The sequence below is a fragment of the Protomyctophum parallelum genome (assembly GCF_964188405.1).
Source record: "Protomyctophum parallelum genome assembly, chromosome: 4".
In the NCBI taxonomy this organism is placed as follows: Eukaryota; Metazoa; Chordata; class Actinopteri; order Myctophiformes; family Myctophidae; genus Protomyctophum; species Protomyctophum parallelum.
Window position 1 is genome coordinate 4,847,551 of NC_139700.1, and position 27,259 is coordinate 4,874,809.

The 27,259-nt window shown below is 44.0% G+C and overlaps 2 protein-coding genes across 2 annotated transcripts in view; both read left to right on the forward strand.

Annotated features, from left to right (window-relative positions):
* Window positions 1–1,762: 1,762 nt before the first annotated feature.
* Window positions 1,763–2,095, forward strand: LOC310858048 (general transcription factor 3C polypeptide 6-like; the record flags this gene model as incomplete). Its single annotated transcript, XM_083764096.1, has 1 exon — window positions 1,763–2,095. One exon carries the CDS (start codon window positions 1,763–1,765, stop codon window positions 2,093–2,095), a length of 333 nt encoding a protein of 110 aa, XP_083620222.1.
* Window positions 2,096–6,225: 4,130 nt separating this feature from the next.
* spire2 (spire-type actin nucleation factor 2) overlaps window positions 6,226–27,259 on the forward strand; it is a 30,620-nt gene continuing 9,586 nt past the window's right edge. The window contains exons 1-10 of the mRNA XM_083762623.1: window positions 6,226–6,588; window positions 11,847–11,890; window positions 13,083–13,463; window positions 14,263–14,343; window positions 14,443–14,607; window positions 18,430–18,516; window positions 18,771–18,888; window positions 20,502–20,662; window positions 21,107–21,341; window positions 24,379–24,491. Of these exons, the coding sequence (XP_083618749.1) occupies window positions 6,288–6,588; window positions 11,847–11,890; window positions 13,083–13,463; window positions 14,263–14,343; window positions 14,443–14,607; window positions 18,430–18,516; window positions 18,771–18,888; window positions 20,502–20,662; window positions 21,107–21,341; window positions 24,379–24,491 (1,686 nt within the window). The 5' untranslated portion in view covers window positions 6,226–6,287. The remainder of the gene's footprint in view (window positions 6,589–11,846; window positions 11,891–13,082; window positions 13,464–14,262; window positions 14,344–14,442; window positions 14,608–18,429; window positions 18,517–18,770; window positions 18,889–20,501; window positions 20,663–21,106; window positions 21,342–24,378; window positions 24,492–27,259) is intronic.

Sequence of the window (27,259 nt, forward strand, 5' to 3'; positions counted from 1 at the left end):
GACATCTCTACATGGGCATATGGGACATGAAAGATACAGTCAGACATCTCTACATGGGCATATGGGACATGAAAGATACAGTCAGACATCTCTATATGGGCATATGGGACATGGAAGATACAGTCAGACATCTCTACATGGGCATATGGGACATGAAAGATACAGTCAGACATCTCTATATGGGCATGTGGGACATGAAAGATACAGTCAGACATCTCTACATGGGCATATGGGACATGGAAGATACAGTCAGACATCTCTACATGGGCATATGGGACATGAAAGATACAGTCAGACATCTCTACATGGGCATGTGAGGGCCCTCACAATAGGGCTGCACGAGATGGACAAAGTCCATATATCTCTGTATTTATGCCCAATATTGCGATATATATAGATACGATATTGTTAAAAAACTGCATAACTCAACGTCACTCACGATATATCAACGATATATCGATATATTGACGATATTGAAATCACAATTTGCGTCCTCACCTTCGTCTTCAATGTTTGTATGTTTACACAAAGACTCAAAGCTGGCCATTCATTATCTATGGCATTCAATGTTTGTGTTTACACAAACCCTCAAAGCTGGACATAGCTAATATTTATAACACAAATATTTAACTTTATTAGTGTGGTTGCCCAGAGTGCAACCAGACTATAGCACTTGCCCGACTTTATTATGCATTTGTGCTGTATAAACGTTAGGATCCCTGTGACGTCACGACTCATGTGGGTCAATATATCATCATTATCATCATACTGGACTTATTTATGCAAGACTCAAAGATTGAATTTATCGGTGCAACCACATTTCTAGTTAATTTTATAATGGCTGGAAGTCAAAGGGCGGTCAGATCTGTGTGGAGTTTGCATGTTCTCCCCGTGTCCCCTACCTAGGGTAGATACCCTCACAAAAACATGCCGTAATCCTGGTCTCTAAAACTACCTCCCCCTGGCCAGCCGGGGCGCCTGATGGAGGGGAAAGGAACTGGTCGGAATAACGTGTCCCTTCCACGTGCTACGTCCGGCCGGGGAAATTCCCCTCTGTCAGGTGAAAAGAAGCAGCTTGGACTCCTCATGCATAGAAGGAGGCATGAGGTCAGTCCGCTGCCCCCCAGGTTGGCAGAGGAAGTGTAGCGCCCAGGATTACATTAGATAATTGGCACTGGGTGAAAATAAAACTGGGTTACAAAATCGTGGGATCAAATTTTAGAAATTAAAGGGCGGTCAGATCAGGCTGAAACCTAGTTGCCCAAATATGGAGGCTATAAGAGCCATTTGAGCCTCCTTATCATCTCTGTAATGTCACTACAGGGCAATGCCAATTTATCAATCAAGGCCTAGGTTGCCATGGTTACTGGGAGGGTATTTAACCCTGTCCCTAATGCATTGCTCAATCTCTGATGCAGGTGATAGGAGGCAAACTGTTTTCCGACTGTGCAGACAGGGACTGTTGCATTCACCACGTTTGACTGTTTGTTATTTATGTTATTTGCATTCAAAGTACAGGATTCTGGACAGTAAATGAATATCATTTAATATCCACTCAACGAACATTCTGGACCTGAGTTCTTTCGGTTTCAGCACACGTCTATGTCATACTGATACATCATGACATCATAGAGTCTATGATGTCATGATGTATCAGTATGACATAGACTATATTATTGTGGAGCGTGCGTTGACCTTATATGGTGTCGATGTGTGCAGCTACATCAATTTGACACTGTTTTCGGCACAGGAGGTTTAAACCATGGAAGATGAATGGGAGGAGCAGGAGCAGCTGGTCGTAGTGGAGCTGTCTGGTGTGATGAACAACGACCCGTCCAAGTTACGACGAGGCACCTGCAAGATCCTGGACATCGACAGCGAGAGCCCCATGATGCAGCTGGGCCAGTGTGTGCTTGTTGGGGAGTATGAGGACGCGGTGGGTACCTGTGTGCTTTTTGAGGAGGGGCCATCGGCGGGGAACAATCCCAAAGGGCTCAAGTACAAGTGTCACACTGTGAAGAGACTAGTGATGCAGCGTACTTTCCTCACTGAGAAGGAGGGGGAGACCAGCACAGGACGTGGTGATAGACGCTGAATGGCAAGACGCTATACCTTCCACCCTGCAGGACAAGGAGAACACATGGACGAAGGACACAGGGTGTGAACATTAGCAGGGGGTCTTCAAAGCGAAAAGCAGATGAAAATATTAACAGCAGAAAATACAACATTCAATGCGGGGGGGAAAAAAAGGAAAACGTGAATAATTCTGTCTGTCTGTACTGTAATTACTGTTAGTTCAGCAAGTTCATGGTAGTTCAGCAAGTTCATGTTTGTCTTGAGAGGCAATAAAGGATATAGAATATTTGAGGCATGTAAAGATTATAGACCGGGCCAGTGCCCTGGGGCCTCTCCAACATGGCATACGGCCGTAACTGGGGCCCCAGGCCATCCTAGTCCTAAAACCTGTACATCCTGCTGTAAATAGGTTTGTAAACGGTGCTTTCAAATGACCTTACAATCTGAATATTATGTTGGCATGTGAACCTGTAGCCTATATGCTTGACTCAGTTCCTCCCTTCAGTTCCCTGACTGGTTAGGTAATACAGTGTGTACCAAGTTAACCATACCATAGCATACTTCACAATTGTCATATTATGTCACTCATTAAATACCTGATGTTACTACCGGTGTGTATATATATAAAATGGCACAATTCACCCTTTGTCAAGTCCTGCCTGTGGTTGTGCCCCTCTTCGCACCCATTGGTTGCCGTTTCGTCGTCCTTTCTCTCCCTCCACTACCATTGACATAACGTTGTTCAGTTGCTTCATATTGATATTCTATGCATTCTGTGCATATTTTAAACTTGGTGTCAGTAAAAAGGAACATCACAGGTGCAGCATGGTCACTGGGCAATGGCATAGGCCTATCATGTTTATTTTTGAGGGGTGCTAGCCCCTCCTATATACAGGTTTAATGTTTGTTTTTAGTTCAATTTGTTTTTAAAACGCCATTGACAATGAAGGGAAAATGTACGTCGTCTTGTCCCTAACACAAACATTAAATGTTTGTTTTATTCATGTTTTCATTATGTGGTGCCGCTAACATCACTGAGGCCTGAGGCTGTGGCACCCCCTTCTGGACAGTAGCCCAATCAGTAGCCCAATCAACAGTACAGTAAAAAGCTAGGATTCTGTTGACATTATGGTTGATGTGAACGGTGCGTTCTAACATGCCAAAGTACATTTATAAATAATACATAATTAAAATAATGACATAATGTGCAATATTAATAACCAGTAGGCCTACAAAGTGTCCTAATTTAATTTCTAATGTTCAGGGTATATCAGTTTGTGGATATATACTATATAGACTATAGACTAGAGCATAGACAGTTGTTGGAGTTGGGCGGTCTGATCTGAATCATCTGATGCTCCTACAGACCTACACCCCCCCCCATATAGTCCGGCAGCCGTCAGGCTTCTTTTGTTAAAGTGGGAAATTTGGTATATATTTTATTGGCCTAAAATATTGTCTATATACATGCATTCATGAATCCACTTGCTGACCGGCTGTCGGCATTAAGCATTTTTTTTAATAGGGGACCATACCATTATCATCCTATATATAACGCAAGATTTTCAAAATGTCATTATGCTTTACCCGAGAGATGGTTGACAGCCGGAATGTAGACGGCACCCGGGTGAGCAGTGTGGGTTAGCGCCCCAGCCTGTGTCCACCGTGAGGAGGAAGCCCAACAAACCCACGTGAGGCCTTTAGGGGGGCCATTCAAGCCGCAAGTGGAGCCTGTGTGGCACCACCGTTTCCCTGCTGGTGGAGCCAGCAGCATCCACCACTCTGTCTGGTGCTGCATGGGAATCTGGTGCAAAGCACAGGTCCTGGCTGCACCTAGGAGGTGCCCGACCAGGAGTCAACCCCACCAGTGGCGTGCACAGACATTTAGAGGGGCAGGTGCTCAAGTGAAAAAAGGGCACCTTGTGCAGCGCATTTTTTTTTTAAATTTATATTTTTTGTCCCACGATTTTGTAACCCATTTTTCACCCCAGTGTCAATCATCTAATGTGATCCGGGGCTCTACACACCCTCCGCCAACCTAGGGAGAGCAACGGACTTAACTCATGCTTCCTTCATGCTTGAGTGTCCAAGTTGCTCCTTTACACCTGACAGGGGGGAGTTTCCCTGGTTGGACGTAGCGCGTGGAGGGAACACGTTATTCCGACCAGTTCCTTTCCCCTCCATCAGGCGTCCCGGCTGGCCAGGGGGAGGCAGTTTAGAGACCAGGATTACTGCATGTTTTTGTGAGGGTACCTACCCTAGGGGACACGGGGAGAACATGCAAACTCCACACAGAAAGGCCCTTTCGCCAACCCCCGCCTTCGGGTATGGGCACTGATGACGCGGAGGAGGAAACACGCCACCAGCACCCACAGCGCCCCGAGCGGGAATCGAACCCAGGACCTTCTAGCTGTGAGGCGACAGCACTACCAACTGTGCCACCGTGCCCCTTGTGCAGCGCATTTTGGGGCGGGAACCAATTTTGGTGCTTTAGCTATTGAAAAATAGCAGATCTACAAGCTCATAGGTCTGCTATTTTTCTTTAATCGAAGAACCACTGACATAGAAACATAGCTTTAGATTGTGGGGGCCTAAATAATATAGTAGAAGCGTTTTTTTTTTAAAGAGAAAAATTGCCAAAAGGGCTCTAGCACCCCCTAGTGTCTATCTGTGCACGCCATTCAACCCCACAGTGCCTAGTATAGTCCCTCCACACGTCGGATGGCCCGCCCAGTACAGGCAGAGTTCTGGATTGTGTGTCCCTGGTTTTTCCTAATGGGACTGATCGACAGTGGCGTGCACAGATAGACACTAGGGGGTGCTAGAGCACCCCCTGCCCTTTTGGCAGTGTGCATTGATCAAATCTTGATAAAAAACGCTTCTACTATATTATTTAGGGCCCCCACAATCTAAAGCTATTCTATGTCAGTGGTTCTTCGATAAATAAATAAAATAGCAGACCTACAAGCTCGTAGCGCGCCACTCGGTGGCGCGCTATATGAGCTTGTAGATCTGCTATTTTTCAATAGCTAAAGCACCAAAATGGGTTCCTGCCCCAAAATGCGCTGCACAAGGTGCCCTTTTTTTTCACTTGAGCACCTGCCCCTCTAAATGTCTGTGCACGCCACTGCTGATCGAGGGTAACTGCTGGGACGTAGGTCGGGACCTGATCACCGTTGGGATAGCCTACATCACTGAGGAAGTGAGGATACGTCCCAGGTGCATCCATGCACTGTTTTTTGTTATATGTAGCATGTGACATGTCAAACTATAGGGGCTTTTCATGATTCTGAATCAAATGTATTAGTTTTGCACAATAGACACTTGCCCAAATGTGCCCAAATTCCCCTACTGCTTGGAATGGCTTCAGAATTATGAAAACCCCCTAGTTTGACATGCTACTTAACTTAAAGCATAATGAAATTTTGGCAGTTTTGCCTTTATATATAGGATGTTAATGGCATGGTCACATATAAACCCCTATTAAAACAAATTGCTCAATATCGACAGCCGGTCAGTAATTCAGATTCATGAATGTATGACAATATTGTAGGCCAATAAAAAATATATAAACCAAATTATACCCACCCAGGCCAGAACTACGTCCTATACACACACTACAAGAGTTATGACAAGATTGGATGGACCAGACGGGCGGAGCTCACAAGAGGGCAGTCAGGAGGGGGCGACCGGCGGGCGGACGAGTGAAATCTTCAAATCACAGCAGGAGAACCAAACAAACCCGATGGCATTCTTCATTATGTTGAACATGTAGATTAAACTAATTTCTGGCATCCAAGCGGATTCCTTTCTACTGGTACTAGTAACAGAAGTTGAACCTGACAACCTTCTCTTCTCAAAACAAGTTCGTCCTTGCTGCGCCGTCGCCTCGCCTGCGGCTTGTTGTTAGCTGAGAAGCAGGTGGATGATTTGCGCCAGTCATCAGGGAGGTTTCACATTCCCCGCCTCCTCTCCTTCACCGGTCGCTGATTGGCATTCATTCCTACACATCACGTCCATGCAGTCGCTGCTGTGTTATTATGGTAGCACGATGCAGCTGCTGCGCTTCAGTGAATCAAACTGCCTTGCCGTAAAACAGCGATAACTTAGGGGAAGGCGCAGCCAGCAAGCAGCAGGGCCAGGAGGAGTCAGCGGACAATGGCCACAGTGCCTTCGGATTGAAGAATGGGTTCCGGGGCATCGCAGCAGCTATGGCTAGATCAACAAACAGATGCGTCAAGGATGGAGATTCACGGGTGTCCGCTCCCACCACCACAGACCGAGCAGAGGCCCGAGATCTCACCGGCGGCGACCCCCGGGAACTGTCTCTGGAAGAGGTGCTGAAGTCCTACGACCAGCCTATAAACGAGGAGCAAGCATGGGCGGTGTGCTACCAGTGCTGCAGGGCGCTGAGAGTGCCGCGCCCGCCGGCCACCGGCACCAGGGTCTGCCGGGTGAAGGACCCGTCCTCTATCTCCCTCCACAGAGACGGCACTGTGTCGTTACACAACGGTAAGACTGTTTACCAACTTCTCTTTATACTGTTCCGTCCACCGACGTGCCTATATATAGATTTCATTCATAGTTAAATCACATCACACTGCCTATTTGAGTTGTGAATTTAATTTAATTAGCCTGCCTATACATGTATTAAATAGTTATTATGTTTTGATTGATCTCTCCCCACTTACTTAATGATTTGTCGCACTCCGGACAGGTACAGACAGTACAGGCCTGCACTTGGATTTATAGCTATGTCAGTGACTGATTAATTATTAATTAGTATAGAAGACGGCTTTCCTCTTGGTTCTGGTCAGCGTTTAGACCGTACAGTAAGAGGAAGTCCATGATTATACACAATCTTGATCCTGAAAAATACCTGCACATAGTAAATGCCCCCTGTACTCATGCGATCCAGAATAACCCGTTTCAACATGGACGTGTCAGACTTGATTTAGTTTCTGGTTATACATAATAAAGTGCAGAGAAGGCATGGCTACAACCCAAACATTACAATTATGAAGCATTTGTGTAATGTTTGGGTGAAGTTGTTAAAATGAGAGCAATAACCATTATGCGTTGAGTTTTATTGCATATAGTCCCCAAGATACTAGAGGCTATTATGATGTTTATAACCCATCAAGTGGGCTTTGGACAGTCCACTTCAGATAGTAACCAAAGAGAAACAAGCTTTGGTTCTCTTTGGTTACTATCTGGTGACTCATAATAAAAGCAGACCAGGCTCTTATCACCTCACCATCATGATTTGTTTGTTGCAACTGCATGGCATTTGGGGGTCACGCCCCCATTATATGGTCATGCCCCGTGACATCATGTGATGTCATCAATATTAAGCCCATATATGGAGATCCCTGATGTCATCAATATTGGCCAGCAACTCTACATCTGACCTCAAACCTAGTCATACCCTTAGATCTCCATATATGGAGCTGACCTGTTCTGACATTTCATACGTTGATCCTTCCCCATCCATCCTTCCTCTTCGATGTTTCCCTTTTTGAGGGGCGCTAACCCCTCCTATATACAGGTTTAATGTTTGTCTTTAGTTCAATGTTTGTTTTGTAAACGCATTGACAATGAAGGGAAAAGTTACGTCATAATGTGTCATCTACATCACATTGTCTCTTTATTGTTAATGGCGTTTAATGTTTGTGTTTGCACTGTTTGTTTTACATCACCATTACATCACCTAAATCAACATGAGTTAGACGTTAATATATTAGCGCCCCTCACTTCACACAGGTGTGATTTTGTTAAACTCTAGAAGACGGACCTGCCCCAAAGTTATTAGTGTTGCTGTGCCCGCCAGCCAGGCCCGAAAATTAAGGCCCGGCCCTACCTGGGCCCTCATCAAACCCTGTACACTCAAGATACTGCCCCGCTGCCACCCTTAGATCTCCATATATGGAGCTGACCTGTTCTGACATTCCACATGTTGATCTCACCGACTCACCTCATCAAACCCTGTATACTCAAGACACACTCCATTATATGGCCAGTACAGAATTCATTCCATATGTTGATCTGACTCCCATGCCAAAGTGCCAGCGCTTGCCCAGCAGTCTGCTGTCACCCAGGCATTATATGTTGATCTGATCCCCCATTCCAAAGCGCCAGCACTCACCCAGCAGTCTGCTGTCACCCAGGCAGATGCGTGCACGCTTCTCGCCTTCAGGCGTCTCAGGTACTGTGTAGTATAGCCTACAAACCAATATGTTTGTTATTGGTAGGCCTACAGTATGTTGTAGCCTAATTATAGTTTTTCGTACTGCTTACTTACAACATATTATGCTATTTTCAAGTTATGGTGAGATGTAATTAGCCAGATGGCAACAATAAACAGCTACTATAACAATAATTTCATTTCAGTCAGACAACTCTTTATTTACAATTTATTGAGCATAATTTAGCATAGATATATGAAGCATAGATTGGCGTCAGTGCTCTGTCCCTATTCATTCCCTGTAACATTAACATTTGAGTTAAATTATAAGCCAAGTAGAATTACAGGGAATGAAGAAAGAAAGACAGAGTGTATAGTGTGCCAGCACACAACACCATGCGTTGATGCCATGTGTGCATAATGTGCAAGCACCCAACACTATATCCATACAAAAACACAATACAATACAGATAAAAGAAAGACAGAGTGTATAGCGTGCCAGCCATAGAGTATTAAAAGGATAGAGACTAAACTGGCGCGAAGCTCCGCCCCCTCCGCTATTCATGTCAGTGGAAGTTGCTCAGTGGCGTTTTGAAGCACCCGGAAGGCTGCCCGGAAGTACCGTCTATTTCCGCATTTTTTCCGCTGATTCAGCATTTGGACACCAAATTTCGGTGTCCGGAAGTCCGGAAATGCGGAAGTGCAGCTGGGCTTTAACATTGGGCGCTCGGTTGCACGGGGTTTCCTTGTCAAGAATCCACGGGTCCGCCTGCAGTCCTTCCTCTTACCACTAGGGCCCAGCGCTTCAACATTGGAGTGCATAGCTGGCCCCTTGGTGCCAGCACACAACACCATGCGTTGATGCCATGTGTGCATACGTGCAAGCACCCAACTCTATATCCATACAAAAACACAATACAGGAACAGATCAACATGGTACAGGGGACAGAACAACTGCAAAGTGAAGTGAAAAATGACACCGGTGATGAATACTAAATAGTGCTGATAGTTACTCATGATTACAGATTTGAATTGTTTTTAGCCACCTTTTCAGGTTAAATTTGAAGGTCAAATAGTTGGAGGTCTCTCTTACTTCTGTGGGGAGACTGATGGGAGGCTCTAACAGAGAAGACTGTTTTACCAAACACACTATGTCTGAGTGTGTGTGTGTGTGTGTGTGTGTGTGTGTGTGTGTGTGTGTGTGTGTGTGTGTGTGTGTGTGTGTGTGTGTGTGTGTGTGTGTGTGTGTGTGTGTGTGTGTGTGTGTGTGTGTGTGTGTGTGTGTGTGTGTGTGTGTGCCACTGGACCTACAGATGAACAAAACGATCTTTAGTAGTAAACATTTTTGTTCCTTGTTCTTCTTTGTTCCTTGTCCATGAGTAAAGATTTCAACAACCTGACCTAAAATCAACAGAGCATACTGGATGTTTTCACATTTAGATTCTTCTCTTTTCATGTAAATGTCAAGTACTGTAGCAATAATTCCACCAGTGTGCTCAAGGGATTCTTTTTCAAGTTGACTCGCTTCTGATAAACCTTCTCTTCTTCTTTTGAGGAGCGCTAGCCCCTGCTATATTCAGCTTTTTATTCAGATAAACTTCAGCAAAAATAAACCTGAAAAACATTCAGAATTATCTACAACATACAGGATTTACTTATTATTTCTGAGGGGCGCTAGCCCCTCCTATGCCCAGCTTTGTGCGTCTGTGTGTAGTCTGTGTACCCCATAGTGATGATTTGATTGGCTGAGCACAGAATGTAATAAAAATGTATGATGATGTATGACGATAAGAGCACCCCTCACTTCACACGAATGTGAGTGTGAAGTTATGTGGTTGCCCCTGACTACAGGTGTTCCTTCATATTGCCAGATAATAGCCACTCTTTAAAAGGTGACCAAGCGCTACCTTGTGTTATTGAATAAGCCTGCCCGGAGACAATGATTAAACAATCTGTCTCATTGAAATAACAACAATGTATTGTATACAACACTTTCCTACAAAATAACTTTCACTTGCTGAATAATAAGGTCAAGGCCAATGGCGGAAAGGACAAGGTTATCAATGGCATAAATAAATGCTGGAAGTCTGAGGCTCTGTTTTCTTCAACAATGAGAGAATGGCTTGTCTGTTCAGGTAATGACTAAGAAGAGATAACTCATTACTAACAAACGGGTAACTCGCACTTACAGTAGGCCTATATGCTAGTACATGCAAGATAGATGATCATTCAGCTGGACAGTGGAGAATTACTGAATTACTTCTCTTCAAACTTCTTAAGAGAGATAATCTGCAAGGTCATCCATCCTTATATTAGCACACGTTCATAATCATATTAGGGGAGATGAATGTGTGCTGTTGTTAAAACACATCTCCAAGAAACACAGCAATGTCCGCTTCTCCTGTAAAGCATAATTTATACTTTGTCATGCAAACGCTGGTATACGTTGAAATATGAATTAGGCTTAACAACATAGATAATTATTTTCCCTAATGTGTTTACCAGCCAGTAACCGTGGGAAACTCTGCAAAGTGTCGTTGGTTCCGTGTGACCCTGTGCCCATTATTCCAACCCACCCAACAGGTTCAGAGGGGGCTCATGTTATCATCGTGCCCCTGTTCCGCAGGACGCATGAATAGAGGACGTCTTCACTCCCTCGGGAGTCAGGACGTGGCCAGAGAGTTATGTTACTGCTCTCCTTCAGTGTCTTTTGTTGTACATCAAACCTGCATTCCTATTCAGCCAAGGAACAGTGCACGGCTCTGTGTTTGGTGTCTGTGGTGAGCCCCGGTCTCAGCATGTTGTTGTTGACAGGAAATGATGCAGTATGCCAAGGCATATCCCTCTAGTTTCCTCTACTCTTTTGCTCCAAACACTCAGTATATCTAGCCTTATTCCCTGATCCCCACGGCCCACCCGTCTGTCTGTCTGTCTGTCTGTCTGTCTGTCTGTCTGTCTGTCTGTCTGTCTGTCTGTCTGTCTGTCTGTCTGTCTGTCTGTCTGTCTGTCTGTCTGTCTGTCTGTCTGTCTGTCTGTCTGTCTGTCTGTCTGTCTGTCTGTCTGTCTCTGTCTCTGTCTCTGTCTCTGTCTCTGTCTCTGTCTCTGTCTCTGTCTCTGTCTCTGTCTCTGTCTCTGTCTCTGTCTCTGTCTCTGTCTCTCTCTTCTCCTTCCATTTGCTGGTCCCTCTTCCTCTGCAGTGAGAGTTGCTGAACATGGAGTTTCAGGCCTCCTGGGTGTCATCACTGACATCAGAGCTTTGAGCTAGCTCTTTTTTTTAACATGCTCCCCTCACACTGAGCTAAGGCATATTACTGTCAGGCTGAGTTGTGACTGCAGGACATAACATATGGGTACGGCACGAAATGTGATTTATTGACTCTAGAATGGAAATCGGACGTGGAGCCTCAGCCTCGTCTCATAGTCATAAACTGAGCAATGTTAGGTTTCTGTCAGCCGATTTGGCAGTGAATCATGTCCAAATCGTTGAAGTATATATTCTGTTGTTTTTCCTGTTTTTATTGTAAGAAAGGGCTACTGCAAGACAGTACTAGTACATGTACAAATACTTTCTTCCTCATTTCTGTAGATGACTCCGATGGACCTCCCCTTCCACCCACTGCAGAGTGTCAAGTGAGTTTCATTGTCTCAAGTTATGTTTATTTATCAACTTCAACTTCAAAGAACTTTATCTTTCCTTTCGGAAACTCCTTTTGTGCAGTGGTAAAGACAACAGAGATCACAGTACACACAAACACAGTTACTATATAAAAGATCATGAAAACGACTTTTTAAGAGGGACTACTTTAAAAGCATAATATATTTAAAATCTGTTCTATAAGTACTAATGATTAAAATCTACATATTTACTGTATGCAACCACTATATATAGTCCATCAGGTGGAAAGGGGGGGGGGGGTGGGGGTTGTTTGTTAGGGATTCCAACGGGGAGGGGGGGGGTTCATCCTAGGTGTTCAAGAGTCTGATGGAGGTGGGCACAAAGCTAGCTGAGCCCCTTTTAGTGAGTTTTGATGCTCTGTATCGCCGGCCTGAGGGCATTAGTTCGTAGTGGTTATGGAGGGGGTGTGTTTTGTCCTCAACTATTTCAGAGGCCTTCTTTATTGTCCGTTTTTTATGGATGCTGCTGAGTGACTCCTGGTCCCTTCCAATGATCTTGCCGCTGATCCTAACCAGCGGCAACCAGTCATCTTGAGTTTTCTTGGAACAGTATTAGCCTAAAAGGAGACTTTTTTTCATCACACATCATTTGTGGTAATATTTAGTTAAAAGTTATGCTTTTGTGTTTTCTAAAAGTGATTCAAAAGTGGGGCACACGAGTGGTGCACACTGCATACAGTAGGTAGGCAGGAGTTAGAATCTTCTAAGCGGCGCCTACGGTGCGTCCGCCGTCCGGACATTCCAACGAACACAATTCTCTATGTTCACGATCACGAGTGGGAACACCCATGCAGCGTTCTCTGTTGCTGCATGAGTGATTCCTTCTGGTCGGTCAGAGGCCTGTTCAATAAGGGAGTGGAACTGAGAAGAATGGTGTGTTCCTCTACATTATGTCCTGGTGAAACTCCTCACTATCAGGTGAAAGAAAGCAGCTGTTGTGTTGGAGGACAGCCATGGTTGTCTTATTTTCAGTTTCTATAGCCTCCTCAAGCCTCCCAACAAGAATGCATCAGCAGTGACTGTGACTATGTGGGGGAACTTGGAATTGGCCGACTAAACATGGAGAAAATGAAAAATGGTAAAAAAAAAAAACCACAATGACAACAGTCAAAGGCATTAATCTTTAACGTGTTCTTCATCCTTCCAGCTGGTGCAGTCGCTGGGCGTGGCAATCTACCGGGCACTCGACTGGGGTCTGGACGAAAGTGAAGAGCGGGAGTTGGGCCCGCAACTGGAGCACCTCATCGAGCGCATGGCAGGAGGTGACCAGAGCCTCGGAGGAGCGACGGCCGCCAACGGAACGACGGACGAGGGCTACAGCGGCCAAGAGGAGGAGGAGGAAGGCGACGACGAGGAGCAGGGAGTCGCGAGGCCGGTGTGCACGCTGCGGCAGGTGATGGTGCTGTGTGCGTCTCGGCTGGCCAACCCGGCCCTGGCTCCGGAGCACTACCAGGCCGTCTGCAGGGCTCTGTTCGTGGAGACTCTGGAGCTGCAGACCTTCCTCAATAAGATCAGAGATGCCAAGGAGGTTTGTTGGTGTATTATTATTATCTTATAGGGCTGTTGGATCTTCTGCTGTCTCACTAGTCGATTCCGATTCTCGGGGTCACGATTCGATTAGAATTATTTTTATTTTATTTTATTATTTTAATCGAAACAAATCTCAATTCCGATTCTTGGGGTCACAATTTGATTAAAACACTTTTACGTCTACTCGCCTCGGAGGGGAAACCACGCCCCCCGTAATACAAATCGATATGAAACAAACGTAAACATGTGAATTAGATATGCCTGCGTCACGTCGCAGGAATAGAATGTGTGTTTTTGTTATATAAATATCATTTTCACATTTTTTATTACCTCTGACGAGACAATTAACGGACGCGTTTCGGCCAGGTGGGCCTTCCTCAGCGTTGTCCATATATGGCTGTATGGCTAAGCACTCATCACTTAATGGTTGGGTTATCTTAACCCATTCTGACCTGAGATCAGATTCATACGAGGTTTCCGCCGGACACACACTGGTCTGATGAACCCATTCTGACCTGAGATCAGATTCTAAAACTGTCAGTCGCTCTTCGATTTTTCAAAAATAGCAGACCTACAAGCTCGTATCGCGCCACTCGGTGGCGCGATATGAGCTTGTAGATCTGCTATTTTTAAATAGCTAAAGCATAACATGATGCTGACACCAAAATGGGTCAGAATGGGTTAAGACTTGACGACTTGAAATGTCAATATTAAAGTCAGTGCCGAGATGAGACTCCTTTTGAACTTTTCTTATATTGTTTTCACTGATGATGATGATGATGTTGGAATATTTTCAGATGCTGAAGAAGATTAAAAAGGAAGAAACTCAGGAAGACAGAGCCACGGCTGAGCTTGACGCGTTGAAAGGCACAGACTGGGTGAGGCAGAACGATATCTGAAATTGTACCTACGGTATGCTGAGAAAAGGCTGAGTTGTATGACAAAGTGTGTGTGTGTGTGTGTACTGGCCCTTGTAGGCACGAATCTGGGTGCAGCTGATGAAGGAGCTGAGACAGGGAGTGAAGTTAAAGAAGGTACAAGAGCAGCCTTTCAACCCACTGCCGACTGAATTCAGCCTCACACCTTTCGAGATGCTCATGGAAGACATACGAACACGCAAGTTCCAACTGCGCAAAGTCATGGTGAGAATGTAAAGTAAACTCACATTCAAAGCCCTGGAATGGTACTGGTTAGTACAGTAAGACCCCTTTTCCACCGGTTGGTTCCCAATGGCAACCGGTTCAGTTCTTTTTGGTTTTTAGTCCATGAGCCAGAGCTCCAAAAATTGGTGGGCAAACTATACCCTGTATTAAATTGTTTATAGGATCAATACAAGTAAATTAATACATGATAACCCTTCCACAGTAGTAGCTTTTTCATATTTTTGATTATTTTGCATATTTTCCTACATAATGCCTCATTTACATATTTAAAAATTGTAATACAATAAATCATTGTCTTCGTGTAAGTACTCAATTGGGGAAGTTTAATGGTGATAACAATCTAATATAGGTATGGTTTTGCCCACTCAATTCATAATTAACGTTTCAATTTTGGAGCTCTGGCTCATGGACTAAGAACCAAAAAGAACTGAACCGGTTTCCATTAGGAACCAACCGGTGGAAAAGGGGCCTAAGGGAACTAAACCCTTGTTTGCTAGCCAAGGCTAGGCGAAACATAGCATAATTATCGCTGGACTGTATAATGGGCAATGTGTGAAATTGTGGGCAACTTGTTAGGCTGGTCAGTGGTAGTGTCTATAATGTGAATTCCTGACATGGTTAAGCTACATTGTAGGAGAACTAGATTCTGAAGGAAATGTGTGGGCAAATATTTCTATTTCACAATTACAAATTATGGTAAACTGCACTGTACCAAAATCACAGAATTACACCAGTGAACATGGCATTACCAGACATGATCCCTCCATGAATAATAATCTTGTCTGAATAGGTCATTAAGATTCAATGAATTTATAGTGAAACATAATGAATGCAATGAAAAAGGAATTGTAGCTCCCAGGAGAATTCTTTATTTGTTACAACGTTTCGACCACTGTGGTTCTTCGTCACTGTGGGTCATTCTTTATTTGTAACAAATAAATAATTTTCCTGGGAGCTACAATTCAGTGTGCGGACATCCCTTCCTTTTTCATTGTACGTACCTGTAGAATTTCTGGAGATGTGCGTGCTTCCTGTCGGATCCTATCACATAATGAATGCACCCATAGTCCTATAAGTTAACAATAACTCGGTCTCGGAGTAATTTATTTTATTTTATTCCAAAAACTAATTGTACATATTCTGTCAGAGGAGAACCAAGAGTGTATAGTTGTATTTTGCTCTTTGTGTAGTAATTCAATGGCTTTCATCAGCACCTTAGCTTGGATGGTTACAGCCCGCTGTAGCCTGCGAAGTAACTTATTTAACAGCAATTATCTTGTCAACCCTACGTATTTATCTCTAAGTTCTGTTGTGCTCAGCACGGAGCAAGAGCTAACCATAGCTAATATAAACAAAGTTGTACTCCAGGTACTCCACGACTAACCTGCATGTTCACAAGAGACCAAGTCCACAGACGTGTACTCTGCTCTCTACATATCTCGGAAGGATGATTGTGCTGCGATTGCCTAGTTAATCGTTCTGTCAACTACTACATCCCATATCCTTGATGGGATGATTGCTCTGCGACTGCGATAGGCAGAGAGACCAATGCTGTAATTTCATCACTCAGTCAGTCAAAAACATAATACGTTTGTGATCAAGATCTTATTTTATATATACCGTTAAAATGTTTCCCCTACCCCCACCCCACATGACTCACAGGTTGAACAAGCATAGACAGGAAAGATAAGTAAATAAAAATAAATGCGAAACTAGATAAAGTGCCCCTCGGGGCACAGGTCTCCACCAGGGCAGGTCAGGTTGTGGCCTCCTGGTGGTGCTATAAGTGGCCAATGCGAAAAGGGTGACATTTCTTCTTATATGGCAATTGGATGATTTGAAAAATGTGTTTTGCAAAAATCCACCTGTAGTGGCACTATAACCCAGCCAATGTGAAAAGGGTGCGATATATCCCTCAGCCTAGTAGCCTGAGCTAACGTGTTAGGTTTCTGGTCTAGAGGGGCGGGTCGCGGCTCAGATTTGCGCACGCCCTGATTGGATCTCATCGATCTGTCCGTCACCCCCGGCCCCTCCTTTCCCCCCTAGTGCAGCGCTACGTACGTCACATAATTTGGAGCGACGCCCACCCGGAAGGGTTGACTCCCACTTTTAGACCAGAGCGGCCAATGCGTTCCTCCAGGCTTTCAATTTTTGCACCAACAAAAAGGAAAGCCTGGTACCGAGGCTATCAGCCTAGTAGAAAAGTCTGTTTTTACAAAAGTCGGCCTCCTGGTGGCACTATAACAGGCCGTTCTGGACAATTTGGGGCAGAGGTTCATTTTTTTGTGATCAAGTTTTTTATTTTATTTTTTGTTAAAAGAAAGAAAAAGGGGTTTTCCCCCACCCCACCCTCCCACCCCACAGGTTGAACAGCGAAACAGATACAGGGTTACAATACATCAAAAATAATCATAATAGTAATAATAATAGTAAATAAGGCGAGACAGATATTTTACAATTGGAAAAATCAAATTAAAAAGGGGGCAGAGGTTCATCCAGGGAGTGTGTGTGCAAAATTTGGCATCGACCGGTTTAACGGTGCCGGAGATTAGCTGTTAACAGACGGACGGACAGATGCACACACACACACAAACACTCACACACGGACAGAGTGCAAAACATACTCTCGAGTACTCTCCCCATGCCTTCGGCCTGGTGGAGACAATAAGCAAAGAACTAAAACAAATGCAGGTACAAAACCGTTGAAAATAGAAAGGAAAAGGAGAGAAGAAAATAACAATAATCAAGACAGTAAATGCATATAATGTTAATGGCATGATTTAAATTTCTCCAATGCTGTGGACAAGATGTTAAGTGTGTTTTCTTTTGCCCCAATGGTTCGAGCTATAGAGAGATCCATTAGTGAGATGATCCATTGTGAAACCTCCCTTGGGCTGGCATGCCGGTCGGCGGTCCAGACAAAAAATAAAGTCTGTAGGGCTAGGCTAGAGTACGCTGACGTAAGCAACACAGCTGCAGCTAACGTAATAATAATAGTGTTAGATTTAGGTGTGCCAATGAGTAAGTGATGGTGAGCAGCGATGTGGTCATTACTGAGAAATATTACTGAGAAATAAAACCTGACGGTGTGACGCAGAATCAATCGTTTCCACCTCGCTGTTCACTATCCCGCTTATTGCACGTCTACTTAATAAAGAAATCAGTACTTTGACACAAAGAATACATGTTGTTGATTTCAATGGCCCCATTTTGGGTTGCTGTGTGATCCAAAAAATACTTTTACCGTTTGTGAAACACCGGCTGGTATTGTGTCAAGAATATTTCATCCCGTTTCAGTGTGAATTGTAAAGAACCAAATTGCCAATCATTTCAATTTTATGTGCCTTACAGGCAAGTACTAGAGTAACTACAGCATGCATGTGATTTAGTGTTTCACCTTGAACGCCTTTACCATAACTCTAAGAAGACAGGTGCTGGTTTTATAGCTAAGCAGCCTGTACTATTAAAGGACCTATAACATAAAATTCTACTTTTTACATGTGTTTTCTATCCCCACAAATAACCAATTTTGAACAATCAGGCTTTCATATTATTTAAGTGCTTTAAAGTGAATGGCAATTCGAGTGGCAAAGCAACATGCAAAGTGAGTTTAACATCGTTTAATGTTGTTTAATGCAATCAGATACAGTATGACTTCTCTGTTTGGATGCATGGGGCTGTCAAGGCCAGAAAGTAGTTTTTAGCCACTCAGTGGGCATTCCCGCATAACCTTCGGGTTTGATGATGATGTCACGCGCATACCCTCTATTCTGAGTGTCTTCTGCCCTTTATCTTCCTCAGGTAGATGGTGATATCCCCTCCACAGTGAAGAGAAGCGCCCATGAGTTAATCCTGGACTTCATTCGATCTCGACCTCCTCTCAAACCAGTGAGTGGTCTTGGCTTGAAGCACTGAGCATGGTTGACTTGAGTATTTACATACTGTATATGAACAGCATTTCATTGCATATCAACCCCCGTTTTTTTTTCTCAATATAAATGGATATATCACTTTATTATTATCATCATCATTTCTTTCAAAACATTATTTTAAAACGGTATGAAACAGCTTTTTCCACCCTCGCGTCTTCAACGACGTTTCAGCATGATTAAAGCTGTGTCGTTATTTTCTCCTCCTCCTAGGCTTCAGAACGATGCCTAGCCCCTCCTCCTCAGGTGGAGCAATCTCTCCATGAGAAGGTTCTGGCTGGGATCAAGCAGGAGAGAAAGCTGAGGCCTGTGCTCCAGCATAGCTCCAGACGTAAGTGCTTCATTAACGCATTTTTGGACCGAGGTCAGATTCTAAAAAATGTCTTCTACATCCTGACAGTTTTCTGAAAAAGCTACGTTTCTATGTCAGTCGTCGTCGGTCATTTTTCAAAAATAGCAGACCTACAAGCTCGTAGCGCGCCACTCGGTGGCGCGCTATGAGCTTGTAGATCTGCTATTTTTCAATAGCTATGGCATAACATGATGCTTACACCAAAAGGGGTTCTCGCCTAAAATGGGTTAAAGCCGTTTCAGACGAGGATCTGTATGAGGGGGCACGGGACGCGTAATGTGAAAAAGAAAGCTTACCACAATCCAGGTCTAGTTGCCCGCGGGCGTGTGCACAAATGAGCATGTCCGTGGCAATCTAACAGGACCGCGCTCACTAAACATTATTATGTGTGGGGCACAACATGCTAAATTGTCAATCCATTATGTCTGTCTGGACAATCATTTATACGTAATAGTTTTAGTATGTTTTGTGCATTATTCACAACAGCTTGTACTATCTACTGTATAAAGGTCTGTGGGGTGTGAGAGAGGAGCGAGAGGGGGATAGAGAGCCTATTTTACCAATGCAATAACCCAGACAATTCTGGCCACACACTGATTGATACGCCCATATAAGTATTAGCATTTTGTGTCCTTTTGTGATAGGGAGCAGCCAATGATACAGTACAATTCTCTCACAGGCTTCTGGTACTTTAAACGCTTTCTGCAGTTTCTGTATAGCTATTTCTGTGTGTTTCCAGGTGTCTTGGTGCAAAGAAATATTTGGCGCCAGTCGTTAAAGTTTACAATACATGCGTTCGATTTCTGCGACGCGACGTAGGCATATCTAATTCATATGTTTACGTTTGTTTCATATCGATGTGTATCACGGCCCGTAATACAAATCGATATGAAACAAACGTAATTTAGAGCATACTGGCTCTTCTAACCTCGTTTACTCACCCTCATAAAAATATGACCCGCGTGTGTGTGTGTGTGTGTGTGTGTGTGTGTGTGTGTGTGTGTGTGTGTGTGTGTGTGTGTGTGTGTGTGTGTGTGTGTGTGTGACTACAGTATGTGTCAATCTGTACAGTATGTGTTACTTCTCGACTCACAACATGCTTTCAACAACCTAGAAAAACAAATTGGACACTGAAAGTTATTAACGCATACATTATGGCTCAGACAGTGCAGTGTCTTAATCGATGCCAAAGCACATAATGGCCACACTATAGCTAAACCTGCTTACTGTATATTGTGTACAGTTTGCTGAGGTTTTCCAATAGGTAGTAGTGTACATGTGGAGGTGGTATCATATTTCATACACATTGACCGGCTATTTTCAGACCAAGATCAATGTACTGTCTCTGCATACTAAAAGGATGGATATAGAAACACATGACTTAAAACAAAACAGGAAATAAGGAAGCACGAATGTGACAAAATGGCTTCTAATGAAGAATACAATTACCACTGCTCCTGCTGGGGCTCTTAATGCTCTACTGTATGGTAACATAAATTGCACTATTGTCATAAATAAAGATTTGCTAGGTTTGTAGCATTCGTTGCGTCAGAGTCATTTAGTCACTGTTGTGTTTTGGCCTCTCTCCTCAGCATTTGGCTCTCTGCCCTGCCTTGCTCAGGCTTGTCCTTGCAATGTCAAGTCTACTTCCTGCATCGACCTCTCTGAGTCCGGGTCCCGCCCCCCTTCCCGTCCTCGCGTCCTCCTGAAGGCCCCTACTCTCGCCGAGATGGAGGAGATGAACATATTTGAGGTGAGAGAGGGACAGAGGGACGAGGTGAGAGAGGGACAGAGGGACAGAGGGGGGAGGTGAGAGAGGGACAGAGGGACGAGGTGAGAGAGGGACAGAGGGACAGAGGGGGGAGGTGAGAGAGGGACAGAGGGACGAGGTGAGAGAGGGACAGAGGGACGAGGTGAGAGAGGGACAGAGGGGGGAGGTGAGAGAGGGACAGAGGGACGAGGTGAGAGAGGGACAGAGGGACAGAGGGGGGAGGTGAGAGAGGGACAGAGGGGGGAGGTGAGAGAGGGACAGAGGGGGGAGTTGAGAGAGGGACAGAGGGGGGGAATTAAGAGAAACACAGAAAAACATGGCTATTCTCCTTCATTTCAACACAAACCTTCCTCTGCTTCCTTCTTCACCTGTTCTCCACCAATGTCGTGTAACCCACCACACACACACACGCACACACACACACAGGAAGAGGATTCCCCAGATGGTGCAGAGCTACGTCGGATTGAGAGTTCCCCCACGCCGATAAAAAGGGACCGTTCCTTCTCTGAGCACGACGTGGCCGTGCTCCGCAGCGAGATGCACTCGTCGCTCACGGACACAAACCACCCGGGAGGTGGAGGCGGAGGCGGAGTGAGACTGAGGACGGAGAGGCTCCGGTCCAGAACGCTGAGCGGGGCAGGGCCACCTCCTTCACACAGAGGTCAGTGTGTGTACACACATAGACCTCCTTCATGGTTTTCTTTGTGTGTTTTTATTCAATATGAATCTATATAACTCAACAACAACTACTTTGACATGACGTGTCAGAGGTTCTGAACAGATCACACTCTGTTTGTGCTTCGTTTTGCCCTAAGTGGTAATGTCAGCTCTTGTCCAGCAGAGGGAGAAATGACTGCAGCAGGTCTGCCAACTTGCATTCGATGTCTATATACTTTTCTTAATCTTCAAATTATGTTTAAAAGAATTATATTAAAAAGATGTGTGTATTTTTCAATCTGATATAATTCTATTGAAGATGTGTATCAGACAGACAACCACTGGTTGCCTCTTAATCTGAAATTACTAAATGACTACTGCTCAGTTCATTACTACTACTGTACTACTGTAATTAATGTATCCTCCTTGCTGAGGATGTTTGCACTATTGGTGAGATGCGAAAATACTTTTCGCTGTGCTGTACTTGTACTGTACATTGACAATAAATTGAATCTCATCTCATCTCAATCCTGAGCCATACAGCATGTGTGCCTGGTAGATTACTCTTGAGCATTACCGAATGATGAGAGCTGAAACCGTATAAAACAGAGAGCCATAATGTGTGTCAAATTCAATCCACCGCCTGTAAACAGCTTACAACACTTGGTTTCAGAGGCTGAGAAGCACCACACTACTATACTCTGCTGCTGTGTAATAGAACTGTGAGTGTTGGATGGATTCTGATCAATTTAGTGTGCCATCTGTGCCGATTAGACTAGTCTCTCAGCAGAAACAGAGTGGGCATCGGGCCTCGGAAGAGTGGGCACTAGCCCATTCTGACCTGAGATCAGATTCACACGAGGTTTCCACTGGACACACACTGGTCTGATCAACCCATTCTGACCTGAGATCAGATTCACACGAGGTTTCCACTGGACACACACTGGTCTGATCACTGGTCTGATCAACCCATTCTGACCTGAGATCAGATTCTAAAAATGTCAGTCGTTCTTAGATTTAAAAAAAAATAGCAGACCTACAAGCTCGTATCGCGCCACTCGGTGGCGCGATATGAGCTTGTAGATCTGCTATTTTTAAATAGCTAAAGCATAACATGATGCCAACACCAAAATGGGTGCCCGGTCAGAATGGGCTAGGGGAAATCCGAAACTGGATTATTTGAAGGACATGCGTATTACTGGAATGCAACTACATTCAGATCTTTTTTTTTCCCCCATCCAAAACATTTTCAGGTTAAAGGTATATTCAGTGATTTCACTCAAAAAACCTTAGGTTTCGTTTTTGGCTGTGGGACCCAGCCTTTCGTCCAATCAGGATAGAGAGTCAAAAACGAAACCTAAGGTTTTTTGACCCCCAGGGGTTAACTGGGGACAGGGAGGAACTCCTTATATGGCCAGCACACTCTATAGTAGGGAGGATTATCACAACAAAACAAAAAAATAAGTGATATTTGAATTAAGTGAAATCACTGAATATACCTTTAAGGTTATAGGCACAGTTCTGTGAGGTTAGGATAATCACGGTAAAGCACACCGTCTCATGTAATATTTCTTAATTCATCTGTGTTATTGCAAGCAATATTTCCTATACACAACATGACCCAAACATCTATTTAGTAATAGTTGTCTGTCATGAGGTTCAAGCAATGGCTTGATAAACATGGTGGTTTATTATTGTAGTTCGTTACTCTGCCAATAGAGGACTGTCACACCATAACTAATCTAATCCCAGAAATGTAAGCCTGTAAATCTGCATGCTGTCATCCACAGCTGATCAGAAGTATACCTACTGCGAGTTGTCGCCGATCTCTCAGATGGGTTTACCTGCTTTCCATTAAAAGACTTGAATTGGCATCTTCCATTTGCAGGATTGATGAGGCACCCGATCTCAACTGTGTGTGGTCTTTTAGGAGTTGCATAATTTAGAGCCCCCTGCTTGCCCCCCTTACCACCTCACCGCCTCACCCCCTGCAGTGCCCGTCTGGTTAATTTCTTATGGTCTCGATTGAGTTCTTCTTTTGAACGCGGCAGTGAGATGGCCTCTCGCTGTGATCTGAGTTGCAGGCGTAGGTCAGAAGATGCGGCTGACGGACTGCACTCCTTTAAAACCAGATTAATAATGGAGAGCAGCATTAGTGTAGAATAGATGACTGAACGGCTTCCTGGGGTGAGATCTGAGATGCAGCCGGATAAAAAAGAATGTTGGACTCAAAGCTTCCAAATGTTGCTCTCTGGCCTACACTCCTCTGATTTCCACTGTATCTTTACCATTACCAGGGGTGTGGGACGGATGAGCGTGAGGAGGGGATGGTGTTTTATTTAGTTCTATTTTAGCCTATTCCTGGCCAAGATTCCCAGGTAGGCATGCTTTGGCTAGGCAAAAAATGGCACAGTTGCCGTTCAATCAATCTTAACCCATTCTGAACGGGCACCCATTTTGGTGTCGGCATCATGTCATGCTTTAGCTATTGACAAATAGCAGATCTACAAGCTCATAGCGCGCCACCGAGTGGCGCGCTACGAGCTTGTAGGTCTGCTATTTTTGAAAAATCGAAGAGCGACTGACATTTTTTTAATCTGATCTCAGGTCAGAATGGGTTAATAATGAAACTGTCAGGATGTAATAGACATTTTTTTAATCTGATCTCAGGTCAGAATGGGTTAATAATGAAACTGTCAGGATGTAATAGACATTTTTTTAATCTGATCTCAGGTCAGAATGGGTTAAATGAGCCAACAGGCTTTCATATAGGGGGAAACAGAGTTGTTGCTGACGTCCAAGTGGAAAAAGGTCGGGTGGTAAAAAGTGTGAGAGTGGGGGTGTCGCGACGTACTCACAGTGAATGGTGGTGACGTGTCTGACCATTACTTTCTTTATGTAGCTGGCTCTCTCTTACTCTGCCCCCCCCCCCCCCCCCTCCACCCTCTCTCTTTTGTAAACTGATGATGCTCTCTTCCCTTTCTACTATTTCTCCACTTTCCCTACATTTTTTCTCTCTGACTCGACCTCTGCCCCTCCAGCGTCTCTGCCCCCCTGGCTGCCCCCCTCTCCAGCTCGCCTGTCTCTCAGCTCGGTCAACGAGGCCTCGGAGGGTTCAGAAACCACCTCCAGTTCCAACAAGCGCCAATGGATGGTGAGTTTAAGACCATATATGTGATGAATGACCGGTAGTTCTTTTTTGGTTGCTTTGTCGCATTCTACAGTTGTACTAGTTAACAGAATGACAGTAGAGAGTTGGATTATAGCTGAAAGTAACATCTTATATGTTATACAACATAACACACACCCCTCAACCATGACTTCTGCTAAATCGCTTTTGGATCTAGACCCCTTAATGTGTGACTACAATTTGGGTCAGATTGGACACTGCGTTTATGATTTGTGGAATTTATTTTGCTAAACGGGCCCCTCCAGCAAACTTTTGGATGGCAATCATATAAAACAAATCTGACTGATACAATCAGAGTATTAGCAAAACGTATGTTGGCCTACTGGGAGAAAGTGTGCAATTTTTCCGATCGGTCCAGCGGTGCCCCGAAATTTTGCGGTGCATAGACACACACATGGGTGAAAACATCATCCCCACCCCAGCCGTAACGGCCAGGCGGAGATTAGAAAGGAAAATGAAGTGTTGATTTGCACATTTTGCAGAGATTGTCTTGTTGAACAAAATATCATAAGCATTTGTTTGTTACAAAGCTCCTTTTCCCCATCCAAAACGGTGCAGAGATTTCACTGGATTTCTGCCATATAACCCATGGTGGAATTACTTTAAAGGACAACTTTAGTTTTTTTCAACCAAGGTTCATGTTTTAGTTTCTTATTAGAGAATGTAAAATATGAGTGTTAATCTTTTTTCATTTGCTGCTTTCTTTCGTTTTAGGGATTTTAGCTGTTTTTGACAGGGGGGCGGGGGCATTCGAGCATGGGGCTAAATATGTATTTTTTTACACAATTTTATGGTGATTTCTTTTTTTATGGTTTACTATAGTCCTAATAAACTTCAGGAAATTACATCTGGCCACAGAAGATCACAGGATCTACTGAATGTGAAGGTAGCCTACTGGGGGAAGGCTTATACTGTGTGTATAGGCTCAATATGTCAGTTTGTCACATTCAATAGATCCTGTGATCTTTTGTGGCCAGAAAGGGTCTAGTAGGACTATAGTAAATAATAAAATAATAAATCGCCATAACAATTTGTAAAAAAATACATATTTAGCCCCATGCTCGAATGCCCCCGCCCCCCTGTCAAAAACTGCTAAAATCCCTAAAACGAAACGAAAGAAAGCAGCAAATGAAAGAAAATGAACACTCACCTTTTAGTTTCTCTAATAACAACCTAAAACATGAACCTTGGTTGAAAAAAACTAAAGTTGTCCTTTAACTACTGGATTAGCATACAGAAAGACACCTCATTGCCTGAACACTCATATTATTATTCAATTATAAACCCACCCAGGCCAGTACTGCACTTTACTTTAACTGCCCTTCACTATTAGAGTGCTGCATCCTTGATGAAACCTTATGAAACCATCCTTGATGAAACCTTATGAAACCATCCTTGATGAAACCTTACTCTAACAGTACGTACGTTTTAACAGCAGGAGACCTTAGAGACCTTAGAGACCTCAAGCGTCGCTTGAATTTCATTGGCTATCGCCGGGCGACGTCGCCCCAAAAGACGAATTATTTTTATCTTTTCGGCTGACGTTCCTCCGCCCACTTTTCGACCAGTTTGTAGATTGGCTATTTTAACTATTCAAAAATGTTTTTCAAATTTAAATTAAATTAAATTAAAAAAGGCAAAGTAGTTTAGGGTTTAGGAGCATGTATGAAAATAGAGCCCCAGGTCTAAAAGGGATAGCACAAAAAAAAAGAAAGAAGGCCCAGGTGGTGGCGTAACCGTCTGGGCACCCGACTGGTAATCCAGTCGCAGTGTGCCGCAGGTTCGACTCCCGAGCCCGACACGGCCTTTACTGCATGTCATCCCCCCATCTCTCTCCCGTTTCCTGTCAGCCTAGTAGCCTACTGTCTGTCCCTTCAAAAACCAATAAAAGGCGTAAGCCGCAAAAAAAGAATATCTTAAAAAAAAAAAAAAAAAAAAAAAAGCCTGCTGAAAGGTGTATTTTCATGCCTGTTTTAACCCATTTTGACCTGAGATCAGATTCTAAAAATGTCTTAAGTTCTACATCCTGACAGTTTTCTGAAAAAGCTATGTTTCTATGTCAGTCGTTCTTCGATTTTTCAAAAATACTTTTCAATAGCTAAAGCACAACATAATGCTAACACCAAAAGGGGTTCCCGCCCAAAATGCGTTTAAGGATACCAGGAGGCTCAACTGGAGGCTGCCAGGAGGCTGAATTCAAATATTACAAAAGATTTAAGATTACATATGTACAACAGTACAACTCTGGTTTTTGCCCATGTAAAAGGATGGATAGATGGAGTTTTATACCGTTTTTCACTGAAAGGTGGAAAGAGAGGCACAACGTTGATCATTCATTACAGTATACAGTATTATACAGTAATACAACATACAATCTAATCTGTTGTACACACCAAATACTCTCAATTAGAGCACACAGCATGCCCACACATCTTACTGCTCCACATATTCCCTTTGGTTATTTGGCAGCTGACTTTACCACTTTATTCTGACCTTTACTAATTACCAGCCTCTAGACTTATGACCTGACTTCTATAGAGATTTAAAAGGCAACTTCGCCCATGGGGTGTGAGTGGGGGGGGACGGGGGGGGTCTAAAAACTTTCAGAGAGCCCACATCGACCTTTAACCCATTCTGAACGGGCACCCATTTTGGTGTTGGCATCATGTTATGCTTTAGCTATTGAAAAATAGCAGATCTACAAGCTCATAGCGCGCCACCGAGTGGCGCGC